Genomic DNA, 14945 nt, shown 5'->3' on the forward strand with positions numbered 1-14945 from the left:
GCCCCATTTAATTGCACCCTGCCGACCACATCCATGCACCCTGAGCACACTGTGCCCTGTTGAGAATGCCCCCTCCCTGTGGCCCTGTCCCACCTTCTGTATTCCTTTGCACATGCTCCCTCTTCCAAGAAACCCTTCCTGATAGCCTCCAATTCTAAATCCCTGTGAAGTTCACTCTGTCCTAGCCTGCTCAGTGTGAGTAACAGGATGTGTGGTCATGTGACCTTTGTCTTATCTGCTTCTTTATCTGTGAGCTTCTAAGCACAGTTGGGACTGTGACTGATTCACTGTTTCATTTCTCAATTTTCAAGACCCATCTCAGCCTCTGTAATATTTGTTAGTTAATAATATTTCCCTTTGAGAGGTTACCTCTTGGGTTCCTGTGGATATTTACATGTCAGAATGTGAACAGAGTTATTACTTCCCTTCCTCAGATGGGGCAGGACAGACAGGGAGGCTGGGTCCTAAAGCCCAGCACTAAAGAGCCTTTTGCTAAGATGGGAGAGGCTACCTCTGAGACCACCTCCCAAGGCAATGCCTCTAGGCAGCCACCTACTGGCTTGGTCCAGCTCCATCCATCCATCCAATCCATCCATTATTTATGAGCTCCACCAGACACTAGGGGATATAGAGTCAAGCCACACAATGAGGGAAATGGACATTAACAAAATTGTTTACTACATCATAATTGTTAGCACTATCTCTGACTTCACTAATCCTAGAGAAGAAACCAGGAACCAAGTTGAAATCAGACATCAAAAGGGGGAGGACCGATATGGGTGGAACCCCAGGTTCCAAATGGCTTTGCAGACTTCTTAGACGGGGGGCATCAGGAAACACAACATGATGTTGTGCACCCCAATGTTTCTCCTTCTAACAGCACCCCCCACACCCAAGTAGTGATACTTGGAGCACAAGGATTAAGTGAACCTCAGAACATGGGAGAGCCAGGGAGGAGGAGCCTATTACAAAGGATTATTTTATACTGGGACCTTCCTTTTGTAAATTTCTGAATGTGTGAGCTGGAATTTGCTTAGCTCTTAAGGCAGAGGCAGAAGAAACAGGCCACCCAAGCTCCATGGAGCTCTTAGTTCAGGAAAGCAACAAAAGGAGAGAACTATCAGGGAAGGTGCAGAGGGATTAATGTGTACTTGCTCAAGACCTACTGTGTGCCAGTCTGGGATATGGAAGTAAGTAAGAGACCTAGCTCCTGCTCCCATGGGGCTTCTGATCAAGTGAGACTCTTTTTGGGGGCTGAGGACAGGACTCTGAGTAGGGTGAGAGCTGGGGTCGAGCACCCTGGAAGGTCCCTTTCAGTCCTGAAGTTCTAGGATCCTCTCTAATGTTGGTGTGACAGAGGTGAAATGGGCTTTTGATTTCTAGAACTTGGCCTCCCCCAGCCTTGTCCCTTCAAAACACAATACTTTGGGAGGCTCTGTTCTGAACCCAAAGTCATCATCATTGTTCAGAATGCATTTGGAGCTGGTCTCTGGGAATGGCCTCTGGGGCTTGGATAGATTATTGGGAAGAACCTCAAAGTGAACAGAGGCAAATCTTCCTTTGGCGTTTGGTGGCAGGTTGGATGAGAGCATTAGTTCCTGGGGGGATCACGGTGTGTGTAGCCAAAGCTTGTTCCATCCACCAGAAATTTAGGATTGGTGAGGAAGCCAATCATGGTGCCACAGGCCCTCTTTCTTCCCCCAGACCCACTCAGAGCCGCCAGAATCTCCCCACCAGCCTTCCTACTTTCTGCTGTAATGAGGTTACAGGGCAGGGGCCTCTCCAGCATTCTGTGCCTACAGCAGCAAGACAACTGGTCAACCTGACCTTCTTCATGGGGAATTTTGATGTGTGCTCTCCCTTAAGCTCCAGGAAGGCTGGAGTTCACCACTTCAATTTTGTCTTAGGCAAGAAACACTGCATTTTACATCAGTTATGATTTCCCAGAAAAAGGCATTATTTTGTCCAACTTCTCTTGAAAGAGCAGAACAGATGTCAAGCCTTTGCCGATTTAGTTCATTACTCAGACTGAAAGGCCCAATCTTGGCAGGTTCCTCCCACTTGCACAAATTTTCTTTGAGGATGATTCATAAAATCATAGGCTGTCAGACCTGGACAAGAGAAATTCAAGAACATCTATTCCACCCCAATTTTTTTTTTTTTTTACAGTGGGAAACTAAGGCTTAGAGAAGTTCTAAGGTCTTTGCTCTCCTATTTACAGTAATCACATCCCTGAATAATCCCCAAAACTCTGAATTGTCCAACACATTCATTGGTCTTTTGGTGATTTGTTGGCCCCTCCTGCCTCCCCGAGAAACTTTCCATACCTTTTCCAAACCCCTGGACCAGACAGGATGGCCCTTCCAGGACACTTCATTCCTGTAAGCGCTTTCCACTTATCAAGAATCTGCAGGACCCCCTTGTCTCCAGTCTCTCCTATTCTACTCTGTCCTTGAATGGGGCCACTAGGTGCCCCCTGCTCTACCAAATCCGCAGCAACCAGAACTGAAGGCAGGAGTGATTTAACCAGCTAAAGCTCCATATTTTGGCCCTAAGCATCCAGCCACCTTGGCTACTGGTTGGGCCCTAGCCTTGTATCCCAGACTGAAACTTGGGCAACCTCCTACCAGATTCTAAGAAAAGACTCGTGACCATGGTCCCAGTTCTGAACACTGATCGCTGGTTAGTCTTCTCTTAAGATAGGGGTCTTCCTCAGGGACTCAGCTCTGTTCCCTGAGCCCCAGCTTGCTACCTGTGGTCCTTGTTGGCACCTGCCTACTTGGATTCCCAAGCATGGTCTCCACCAGATTCCCCTTCTCTGTGATCTGCCTCTTGGTTGGGATCCTCCAGGGCATCTGCTTGCTCAGACTGTGACCTACTATAGGAAGAAGAGGAAGTACGGCTGTTATTCATGGATGCTCCTTACTCCAAGCAGCATCCAGTGTGCTACATAGATTGCCTTATGTGATCCTCCCAGCAGCCCCACGAGGCAGTAAATGTTATCACCGCATTCCAGTTGAAGGTACTGTGGCTCAACCAGGCTAAGAAGTTTGTTCAAGCTGGTTAGTGGCTGAGCCAATACTTGGACTCAGTTTACTGTGACCTCAAAGCCCAACCTTTTACTATACAAACCACATGTGTTAGGTTGAATTGTGTGCACCCTCCCAACAAATAAATATTTTCAAGTTCTAACCGCTGGTATCTGTGAATGCAACCTTCTTTGGAAATTGGGTCTTTGCAGAAGTGATCAAGTTAAGATGCAGTCATGCTGGATTCGGGTGGGCCCTGAATCCAAGGATTGGTGTTCTGATAGAAGAGGAGAGGACACACAGAGAGAAGACGACTCTGCCATGTGACGACTGAGGCAGAGATGGGAGTGATGCAGCTATAATCCAAGGCCTTCCAGGGACTGTGGCCATGCCAGATGCTAGGAGAGAGGCATAGGACAGATTTTCCCTCAGTCTCCAAAAGGAACCAAACCTGCTGACACCTTGATTTCTGATTTCTGGCCTCCATACCTGAGAGAATACATTTCTGTTGTTTTAGGCCACCTGGTGTGTGGTTATTTGTTGTGGCGGCCCCGGGACTCACACACTTCATACCTGCCACTTAGGCCCTGGGCAGGATGCACGGAGCTCCTTCTCCTGCCCCCTGCCAGCCCCTCCCAGTGTCTATGCCATTCTGATGGGCAGGCTTTATGGCTGGGCCTGCCCTGCTCTGCCCTGTCCTGAGCCTAGGTTACATTTCCAGACACCTGAACTTGACTCTGGCCTCTGACCATGACTGCCACCGGGCCTACTCAGCATATGTTTCAAATTGCCTGGTGGGGCTTGGGAGCCCTATGGCTGCAGGAACATGCCAATTTGCCCCTGCCTCTCTCCAGATCCCTTTGCTTCTGCTTCCATAGCCACCCAGGAGAACCAGCCTCCCTCCAGCCACACATGCAGGACTAGTCCCCGGAGTTCTTTCTGCTGGCTCTCTGCCTGCATCTCAGGTATATGGTGTCCATGGGATTCACCTTCCACTCTTTTCCCAAAGTGGTATTTCTCCAGCTAGAATCTTTCCCTGTTCCCAATGTCGCTTAATATATGTCAAAGACTTCCTTCTGCCCTGAGGATAAGAAATTCTTATTATGGGCTCCTTGAGCCATTCATGACTTAGTGCTGTTCAATCCCATTTTCTGCAATGATGGGGATGTTCCATAGCTGCTCTGTCCAATAAGTATGGTAACTAGTCACATGCGGCTATCAAGAATTTGACAAGTGGCTGGTGTAACTGAGGAAATGAATTTATATGTTAATTAATTTTAAGTTAAGTAATTTTAAAAATTAATTTTAATTAATGTGAATTTAAATGAAAAGAACCCCACGTGGCTGGGGGCTATGGTGTTGGAAGGTGCAGAGCTAGCCCTACCTGCCTCTCCAGCCTTATCTGCATCATGTCCCCACTTGTTGTCTTTCTCCTGGCTTGTTTCAGCCCTCCAGCCCATGCCCTCTCTGACCTCAGGACCTTTGCATGTATACTTTTCTCCACCTGGAAGTTCTCCCTCAAACTCTGTGTCCAGTGAATGGCTACTTCTCCTTCGGATCTCAGCTCAAACATCAGTTCTACAGACAAAATCCTCAGATAAAATCAGGTCTCCTTTGTGATTACTCTCACAGCACCAGGTATTTTCGCCCCTAGCACTCATCACAGTTGTGATTTTAGAGGCATTAGTAGGTGATTCTCCAGGTCTTTCTCCCTTGCTGGACCATAAGCTTATGAGAGCAGGGCCCGAGTCTTTATTTTTTTCACTGTTGTATGCCCCTTGCCTAGCACAGTGCCTGGCTCCTAGCAGGCCCAGGGGAGAGATTTTGGGACTGAATGAATGGGGACGTTGCTGGTTTAGGCGAGACATCCCGCTCGTGTGTCTGAGCACATGGCAGATTATAAGAGGGCCAAGCAAGTCACAGACAGTGTCTGATGATGACCCTCCAGCCTCCAACCTTCAGAAAACACAGTGCCCATTGAAAGGCCTTGGACATTAATTTGACAACCAACAGCCTTAAAAACCCATATAGCTGAGTAGAGGGGAGATGGCTGCTAGGAAATTTATGTATCAGTGGATGGGGTCAACTGCAAACACCAGTGATTCACACACTGGCTCCCTGACCTGATGATAGCCTTCCTTCCTGACGGTGAGGAATGATACCCCTGCCTCTCTTACCTGGCCATGTTCTTCTGTCAGAACACTCACCTTACCCTGGCTGACATGTTGCATGTGTTCACATGTTCATAGATCATTGTTTCTTTCTCCATTAGGGGGTCAGACCCTGAGGCTCAGGGAGGGATCCTGCCTGTTTGTTCACCTCTGTAGCCACAGCAACTAGCATGAGACCTAACTTAATAAATTTAACTTAATAAATTGAATTGTTTGGTCAATGGGAGCACCGGAGGTTTAGAAGAGCTCACCCAAGAAGCACTCCCACATGGCCTACCACACAGCAGTTTTCAGGGGTGGGGTACGCTGAGTCACAGGTGGTAGCTGCTGATGACCCACCAACCAGCCACCATGCTTAACCCAGCACTGTGACCACTGACAACCCCGGGACAGCCCCAAAATATCTAAAGGATGGGTACAGATGCTAGGAAACTCCAAAGTGTTGACTGAGGGGTCATGTACCTGTGCTCCACACACAGGTCCCCTGAGCTGATGGACACCTGATGGTGAGAAATGAAGTCTGGTCTTTCCCAAGCCTGGGAGAATGGCTGATTCAGGAGTCCTGGCAGGAGTATCAGTATGTTCCATATAGAGATATGGGAGCAACCAATGGAATATACTGTTGCTCCCATATCTCCAGTTGCCCTCCAGGTCTGGCATGTCATGTGTGCTTGGAACAGAGCCTTGCAACAGTACAAGCTGACAGCGTCTCACCTCCTGCCACCTGGGCACCTCTTGCCACCATGACTTCCCTTGGACCCTGCTATAGGTCCCTGTTTGGCTCCCATGGCCCCCATGCCAAGCCCAGAATTGCACGGAATTCAAAAGTCAGTTAATAAACCTGTCTTCCCTTCTCCCCTCACTCCAAGAGATGGTCCTGAGACACACTTTGTGAGGCTTTTCTCAGGCACAAACTTGTGGATCAAGCCGTTAGTCATACTCAGTGGGGATGGCTCAGTATGCACCTTCATATCCTTGTATTGGCTTCTCCTCCCTCCTGCTCCACTTCCCTGCCCCTCACTCCCCCCCACACTCTGGTCAACCTGGCTGTCCTGATGAGAGTCCCCCTTTGCAGTCCATCTATATCCCCTATCATCAACTGCCCTGTCCCATGCAGGATTCTGACCTGCCCCAGGTGAGCTCCCAGCACGCCTTACTTCAAAGTGCATTGGCCCAGCCTGTAGGAGGTGGCTTGGCAGAGCCTTTCCTGGCCACACAATTAGGGATTTGAGAACCTTCCTAACACCAATGTGTGCAGGCCAGAACTCAGATCTGGTTCCTGGTTTGAAGGCAGGGACATAGGGAGTGATGGGGTCATGGCCTTGACACCAGACCTTCTCCTCACACACTTTGGTTGGGAAACTCAATAGTCAAGACTCCACATGTCTCTGGGAAGGTGAGCAAATCTGTGTGCGAATTCAACATTCATCAACACCTACTCTGTGTGTGTACAGCCCCATGCCAGGCCTTTCCTCTTGGCTTCAGGCTCTCTACACTTGGGGCTCTGCCTCCACACTCCCTAGGAGGATCTTGGTTTCCTGGCACCAGGGCAGACGCTCTGGATGGCAGGTGTTGGAAAAGGTCAATGCCCAAAATAAAGTAAGGGGGTGATATCTTAGTGTGTGCCTCAGTCCCCTGTGAATCTGATCAATGTGAGTCAGCTCCTGTTTGGATTCACAGGGACAAGGTCTAAATCCTGGGTCACTGGCCCACCAGGATAACCATGGCTGAAAGGCTAGGTCTCCCACTGCTATCACATTCACGCAAGTACATACTTAGACACGTACATTCCCTGCCCTTGGAGTGAATGCTGATGAGCAGGACAAAAACTCCCAGGTGCTGAGCATTTACTGAGTGCAGGTACTGTGCTAAAGTAACCATTTTTGTGCCGTGTCTCATTAAATCTTCCCATGAACCCTAGGCAGAAGGCTTTTAAAAAGATCATTCCCATTTCACAGATGTGGAAATGGAGGCCAAAGAGGTTGAAGAGCTTTTCCACTGTCAGCTAAGCTGCACTAGACCCCAAATTTGGACCCATCACTGTTGGCTTCTAAAGTCATTAAAACACATGGAAGTAATTTAAAGGCATGGATGTGAGTGAAGACTTTCAAGAAAGGGGACATGAGAGAGAGCAGGCAGTATAAACAGAGACAGTGGTGATTTGAGAGATGGGGTGATGGGTGGAGAAAGCACTGCTCTGCCCAATCTGCTCCCATAGTTGGAGGTGACTTGGAGGAAGATGAGTGTGTCAGTGGGAGGGGGATGTGCCCTCCAGGTGCCCCATCTTCCTCCATAACCCCGGCTCCTCGTAGGGCCATGTGGCATGGGACGGAAGTGAGTAGAATGTGTCAGGGAAGGACTTCTTAGCTCCTGCTGGTCAGAGGCTCCACCCCGAGCCTCCAAATGGGCTTCTGGGGACAGACCCTCGCAAAGTTAGCATTCATCATTTTTACATCTACATTCAGATCCCTAATAAGAAAGTAATAATATTGCTGGGCCTTTACCACACTTTCTATGAGCTAGTGAGAAGACTAATTATCTGACGACACTAATAAATGGTTATGATGATATTAAAATTGGCACCAAGCTAGGATTAATAGGCTCATCAATTGTAGGGACTCTGGTTTAACAAGGTCACCTGCATGTCCCGTCAATGTGGCCTCAGTGGAGACAGGGCTGCCTGAATGAGGCCTCCTCCTTTCCCCAGCTGAGGGTCCACTTAGGAAGGTCTGGCTGCTGCTGGGTTTTTCTGACCCAGCCCCTTGCAAACGGCCCTTCCGAGCTCTCTGACTGCCAGAGATGCTCGGGTGACAAGACTGGCATCTGCCCTGTTCACTTGCGCCTGCGGCTTCCCCTCTCCATGCGAACCCCTCCTCCTCCCCAGCCTGGCTCCCCTCTGCAAACGACAGGCTCAGACCTATTGGGGGCCCCACACTCCAGAGTCTCACTCAGAAGCGCATGAGGAAACCATAACGGAGATGCCTCTGGGGCCTGCTGACTAATTTCCATAATAATTACAGTTATTACTAATACAGGTGACAACACCACTCCCTTCCATTTATATTGAGTCCCACAACCTAGGAGCTGCTTCCCTATCAGGTGTCTCCGAGGAGCCGCACAACCAGCTGGGAAGAACGCAGGGCAGGTGTCCTTACTCTCACTGAGTTAGGAAATGAGCTCAGGGAGATAAGGGGACTTCCTGAAGCCCCCTTCCCCAGCCTCAGAGTAATGAGAAAAAAAATAAGAACAAGTACTGACTACGTAATGCACATGTGTGAACTTAGTTCACACAGGAGCCTTATGGGGGAGGTTCTATTACTTATTATCACTCACGTTTTACAGATGAGGAAACTGAGGCACAGAACAGTTAAGAGACTTGTGGAGGAGTACACCGCTGATAAGTGGCAGAGTGGGAACCAAGCCCGGCTGAGTTCATGTTCTTTACCATTAGCCTCTCCCATAAGCCCTCCCCGGGGAGCCTGATTTTCTGGGGCCCAGGAAACGACTGTGACTGTGAGGTTCTGCTGGAGCCTTCTTGCTGGGCTCCAGCCTCCTTCCGGCTCCAATCTCCAAGGTCCCCATGGGGCAGGCCCCTCCAAACAGGGGCAGGAAGACTAACTAAACACCCTGATGCTGCCTGCCACCCTCCCCACCCCCCTGCCAGGGGAGGTGAGAATAATCCCTTTGATGGGCACTTCTCAGGTTGCAAAGATCTACTTCCTGCATAAGCCTTCTTCTGCCCTGGCTCTTTGCAGAGGTCAGAGCGCAGGGCTTCGGAAGCAAGCGGAGTGCTTCCAGAGACGAGTTACTAGCAGGGGTCTTCACCTCCCTCTGCCTCAGCTCCCTTGACTGTCTGTTCAAGGGGTGGTAGCAACAGTCCCTACCTCACTGAGCCGTTGTCAGGATAAAGGAGAGAAGGAACATAAGGGGTGGGTACAGATCAGGTTCTTGCCTTCCTGAGGAGGCCTTTGATACAAAGTGCTTCTGGGGAGTTGAGGGCCCTGAGCTGGAAGGCAGGTCATGTACGTGCCAGGTGAGCCTGTACAGATGGTGCCTCATGTATTCCCGCAGCAACCGTAGGAGCTATGGTAGTTGCTAATTACTTGATTTTAGAAGTGAAGAAATTGCGGCTCGGTGAGGTTGATGAGCTCACCTGTTTGATCGTCTGTTAGCCAGGACTTGAACCTTGGCCCAGCGATCCACAACCTGGGCCCCTAACCATGGCGATGGGTGGGCTCACCGCATCTTACAAGCTCCCTTTTTGTTGAGGGCTGGCTGTGGGCCAGGCCCTGCACCTAGTACTTCATGCCCAGTATCACAAGAATCCTATAAAGGAGGAATTACACCCACTGATAGAGGAGGAAGCTGCTTGTAGAGGTCCAGTGACCTGCCCATTTACGTAGCAAATGAATGAGGGAATGGGACCTAAACCCAGGGCCTCCTGACTCCCCTGACTGTGGTGTCCCTAAACTGTGGAGCTTCTTCATCTTCCTCCCACTGTCCCACAAACCCCAGGACCCTCCCACCACTTGCACCATCTCTCAGAAGCTCTGTCTGTTGCTTCTGCTCATTGCTCCCGGCGCCCTCTCCCATCTCAGACTGAGTATAACTCTGTCTCTTTGGCACCTCCCATCTGAGCCTTGCCCATCCCTTCATCCCGGTTCTTGGCTCCCTGGACCACCCATCTGCCCATTGCACCCAAAGTTGCTCGTTGCTCAAGACAGTGATGGATCTATCTTGGTGTCCCAGGGTTTGGTGAAGCGTTTTGCATTGGACAGCTTGCCCACATGGCTGGGACATCCTTTGGTAGCTCTTAAAGGAGCAGAAAGGCACTGTTGCTACACAGCCAGCTCATCAAAGACACCAGTGAGAATGGCTCTGAGTCAGACGGGGGCCAGTGGGCATGTGCTTATATAAAGTGGGGTGTCTGGGAGTTGGGAGCATGAACAAGGCAGTCCAGAGGTAGCTCCTTGCCCCCTTCCCACTTCAGGTCACAGCCTTAGACTCCAACTCTCCCGCCCCCAGGGCCCTCATCTGCCAGGATGCCCCACCCTGATGTGCACACAGGACTTGGCTAAGCCTTTGGTGGGGGGCAGTTGGGGGGGTTGTCCTGAGCCCCACTTACATGGTCGATGAGCTCCTTGATCATGCCGTTCCACTGGCCCTTGTCATCCTGTGCCCCGTACTTGCCATCCTCCACCAGCCGGATCTCGTAGGAGAAGCCCAGGATGTGGGCCAGTTCCTTGAGCAGGTCAATGCAGTAGCCCTCGAACCGGTCATTCCCAAACAGGGTCCTGTCGGACTTCCGGAACATGACAAAGGGCTCCTCCTGCAGGGGCAGAGAGGAGAGGATCTGACAAAGGCTGAATGGGTGGGGGGAAGCTGGCTGGGACTGGAGAGCTTGGGCTGGAACCCTTGCTCTGTGTTTAAAAAAATCCTTTGGGTGGCTTAGCTGGATGGCCTGCTAAGTCAGGGAAGAAAAGCACATTTCCTGAGAGCTGACTTTGTGCCTCCCAGATGGCCACCTACTGGGTCCCTGGCAAGACGCTGGGGCTCAGGAGATATTCATTCATTGTCCAGTGGCCGCAGAGCTAGGAAGCAGTGGAATAGGGATTTGAACTCAAGACTGTCTGGCTCTGAATCCATTGCTCTGTCTGCTGCACACACTTAACACAGGCCGGTGGTTCTCAAAGCGTGGGGTCATCATCACCTGGGACCCTCTCAGAATCACACATTCTCAGGCCCCGCCCAGACCACGGAACCAGAAACTGTGGGGTGGGGCCCAGCAATCTGTGTTGCAAGAAGCCCTCCGGGGGATTCCGACGTCGGCTCAAGTTTGAGCACACTGTTGCAGAAGGCCCATCGTCAAGTATCTTCCCTGACGTCTCTCCCAAGTCCTATTTAAAAGATTAGATCTACACGCTCCCTGATACCACTGTCTTTCCAAGGATCTCAGTCTCCAGCGTTAGGATCTGCCAGGTGAGGGGTTCCTGATAACCACGATAGCTCGCACTTGTATGCTGATGTGCGAGATGCGAGTAAATCAGCAAATGAGACGGTGCCAGTGGAGGGCCCAGCACAGGGCCCAGCAGAGCAAGAGGGCTCAAGGGGCAGTAGCTGATGTTGCCTCATTTAACTTTAATTTCAACCATCTACAGGCAGGTACTCATCATCCCATTTTATAGGTGGAGAAAGCGAACTCACAAGGATGTCGCTGATCCTCTAGAGAGAGGATCTGAGCTCAGGCTGGTGTAGCCCTGGAGTAGAAGCTTTTAATCCACCTCAGAGGCCCTGAGTCATGAGGTGGCTCTGCCTGATAGGCAGGAGTCCTTGGAAGGTAGCACAGGTGGCAGCTGTCCCATGTCATCAGGCTTAGCAAACTGGGTCCCAAACAAAGTCCTGGGGATCAGAACGCTTAGCAAACTCAACCTTTATTGGCTTCCTGCTGTATACCAGGCTGGATTTCAATGCTTTCCCACAGGCTGTTTGCTTTAAGCCTCACAAGCTTCCAAGGTAGGTGACACTATCCCCATTTGATAGATAAGGGAGCTAAGGCTCAGAAAGATCGGTAAGTTGCCGGCGGTTGCACAAGGGTTGAACTACAGTCTGATGGAGTTCAGTTCCAATCCTTCAGCCTCTTTCTGGGCCTTAATCTTCCCCAAAGCCATCTGGGCAGCCCCACGTGTCAGAAGGCCTCAGTCAGGCCTTCGGCTGAGGTGGGCAAACCGTTCGCTGACAGAATGCACGCGCATGGGAAATCTCATGAACACAAGCCCAGAAGAAGGGCACACGCCTGACTGTGCAGGTATCTCACCATTCTCAACTGTGGGCCTCTGGAGCGGGGTGAGCAATGAAAGGCTTGGGCAAAGGCCCTGTCAGAGGTCCTCAGGTGTAGAAACCCACCAGCAGCCTCTTGCCAGGCTCCCAATGTGACAGACGGGCTGGATTCTCTGAGCCTGGATCCCCAGCAACACTGCCTTTCAAAATCCCATCCCACCCCATGACTGATTTACTCTAGATTTTCGACAGTCATTTGGGATGCTTCAGAGAAAGAGTCTGAATCCCCAAGGGGTTCCTGTGTCTCCCGGGATTCTGAGGAAACCACTTCTCAGTCTAATTGGGTGGAAAGCTGGGTCCTTTGGCTGGACTCCATGCTAAACCTCAGTGCTTCCTATCCCTGCCCTCCAACCAAATAGGCAGATCACGAGATTGGAGAACAGAATCCAGGTGGGGCCGGAGAAGGTGCCGGGGCTACCTGGAGGAAAGGGGACTTTGGCTAGTGCCCTTGCTGCCTTTGTGCTAATTCGACCCTGGGAAGGTGCTGCCTGGAACCCTGGCAAGGGGCCTGGTGAGCAAGACCTGTGCAGGGATCAGTCCCAATGTATCCTTTGCATTAGATGCTCTTGTGCAGTGAGCCAAGTGTTGCCCACTACACCTGGTGGCCCTAACGTTGGTTCAAGGAAATAATTGGAGAGAAGGTACCGTCCTTCCAAGGGGAATTACCTAGATTCCTGGGCACGGTGTACCTCCTTCTGTGAAGTGGGGATAATAACAGAACCTACTTTACAGAGTAGTTGTGAGCTTTAAGTGAGTCACATTATGGAAAGCACTGAGGACAGTGCCTGGCAAGTGTAGGCTGCCAATAGTATAATTATTGTTAATGTGGTTATTATCTTCTTTCTGTGTGCTGGGCAGCCTGCTGCCGCAGTGACCTTCCCAGCCTAGAGACCCTGCCTAATGTCACCAAAGGTTAAAAATCATAGCTGGCAGCGGAAAACCATTTGGGGAAAGGTCCCTCAGGTAGCTCACTTCCTGAGCCTCTCTCCTCTCCTCTCCCTGGCCCTATCCTCTAAAATTAGCACTTCATTGGTGAAGCCACCACAGCCCCCAATCTATACATCTCCATATAAATACGCTGCCTTCGGAGCAGCTGTAAAATGCCATTAATTTCGAGAAGTGCTTTGCGGATGGCATACATATTTAACAGCCAAAGCCCAGAGCATTAAAATGGTGCTCGCCTTAGTAATGTGTCTCTAGACCTGCAACATTTCCTAGGGGGTAATTCTGAACTCCGCCAACTACTTATTCATGGACTATTTCACAATTTATTACTGGAAATGTCCAGACAGCCAATTCACAAGCTCTCTCGACTGCTAATCGATTGCTCGGTGAAGGTGCCCTCAATTTCAAAACTTCACGCTCTCCTATTGCTCTGGGAGAACAGCTAAAGGAACAGGGGTAATATTTCTCTTCAACAAGTCACAGGAATCAGAGGTCCAGAGAAATAACCTTTTCCGACTTCTCGTTGCCAGGGCTCTTCGTCTAGCTTCTCTCTGATCACTTACACCAGGGCGAGAGCCCGGCCCTGTGCTGAGCTCACAGCGACAGGACGGTGGAATCGGAAGAGGAGGTCCTTGGGGGAAGGATCCAGGGGTTAGCTACCGAACCGCCGTGTTCCCACCCCCCTTTCTGACTTAGGAAATATCCACACACATGTGCACACAATATCCCTGCACATGTACACACAACGCCACTGGCACAAATACACCACAGCGTTGGCTTCTGCCAAGTTACAACCAGGACAGGGTATTAGGTGTCTTGCCTTTCCAGCATGTGGGGCCTAGAGTGGTCCTTGGCCTAGGATGGCTCTCTCAGCCCACATCTCAGCCTTCCTTAACTTTTCCCTGTGCTCCTGGATGCCACAGGTCCACCTGCCTGGCCGCTGAGTCTATGTGGGTCATGATGTACACATGGCGCAAATACACCCACTGGTGTGTATCCAGACACCTGGGCATAGCAGCCCCCCACACACTTGCACGCACATGTGCTCATGTGCATGCTGACACCACCACTCACTTCAGCAGCCAAAAGAACACTGAACCTTCAAAAGCAAGGCCCCCAGGGATGTCGGGCGTGTTTTCTCCGTGTGTGAGCTGAGGTTTGGGTGGATGAATTTTACATGAGCTCATGGAAGAGCAGAACCAGAACAGTTGCAGGAGCCAGGCAGGGAGAGGGCAGGAGGGCGGGCATCCAGGCTCCTGCTGCAGCTGTTTTGGTCTCAAGAATGAGGAAGACTGCTTGTGACAAGGAGGGGCCAGAGAGGGTGGGGTCAGGGCTCTGTCCATCTGTGTCCAGGATAAGGTGCCCCTACCAACTAATCCTGGGCTTCAGGATAGGGAGGAGGTGGGTTTACAGGTAGCCCGCACGGAGATGGACCTCTGCCACATCCAGACCCCAAGGGTCTGGGGCTAGCCCTGTTCATCAGAGCCAAAGCAGTTAGATCTTCCTGCCTTGTACCAGCCTGTCACTCAAAGCATTGCCCTGACAACACACTGCCAGAAGGGCAGCATCGTCCCCTCCTGCCCCTCCCCCACCCCCCAAGTGCTTGCAGCCAGTGGTGCTGGCCCTGCTTTCAGGCTGCCAAAGCACAGGGCTGGTTTTCAGTCAGAGCAGCTGGGGCTGGGCTTCTGCTCACAACTGGTACAGATGTCCCAAAGAGCTCCAGCCGGGGGCACCCAGGGCTAGGAGACATGGAGACCACACAGACTGCTTGGTGTACTCTTACATACAGGTAGGAGACTGGAGCTATGAGGGCCTCATGAGGTCACAAGCACCAATGCCCTCAGGAGCCGGTCAGGAAACAATGACATGAGAGGCATCCACAGGTGAACAATAAAGAGGTGGTGGAGGTGGTCTACAGTGAGCTAGGGAATGCCCACTGGGCCTGAAAGGCATTGAAATGCAA

General features: G+C 51.0%; 1 protein-coding gene across 3 annotated transcripts in view; it reads right to left on the minus strand.

Moving 5' to 3' along the window:
* The window catches only part of GRIK3 (glutamate ionotropic receptor kainate type subunit 3), a 207688-nt gene that overhangs the window by 28371 nt on the left and 164372 nt on the right, over positions 1 to 14945 (minus strand). For all 3 annotated transcript variants that reach the window (XM_053921010.1, XM_024554801.3, XM_045190843.2), the window contains one exon: positions 10326 to 10529. In XM_053921010.1, coding sequence (XP_053776985.1) covers positions 10326 to 10529 — 204 coding nt within the window. The remainder of the gene's footprint in view (positions 1 to 10325; positions 10530 to 14945) is intronic.

This window comes from Desmodus rotundus, chromosome 3 (genome assembly GCF_022682495.2).
Source record: "Desmodus rotundus isolate HL8 chromosome 3, HLdesRot8A.1, whole genome shotgun sequence".
Taxonomy (NCBI): Eukaryota; Metazoa; Chordata; class Mammalia; order Chiroptera; family Phyllostomidae; genus Desmodus; species Desmodus rotundus.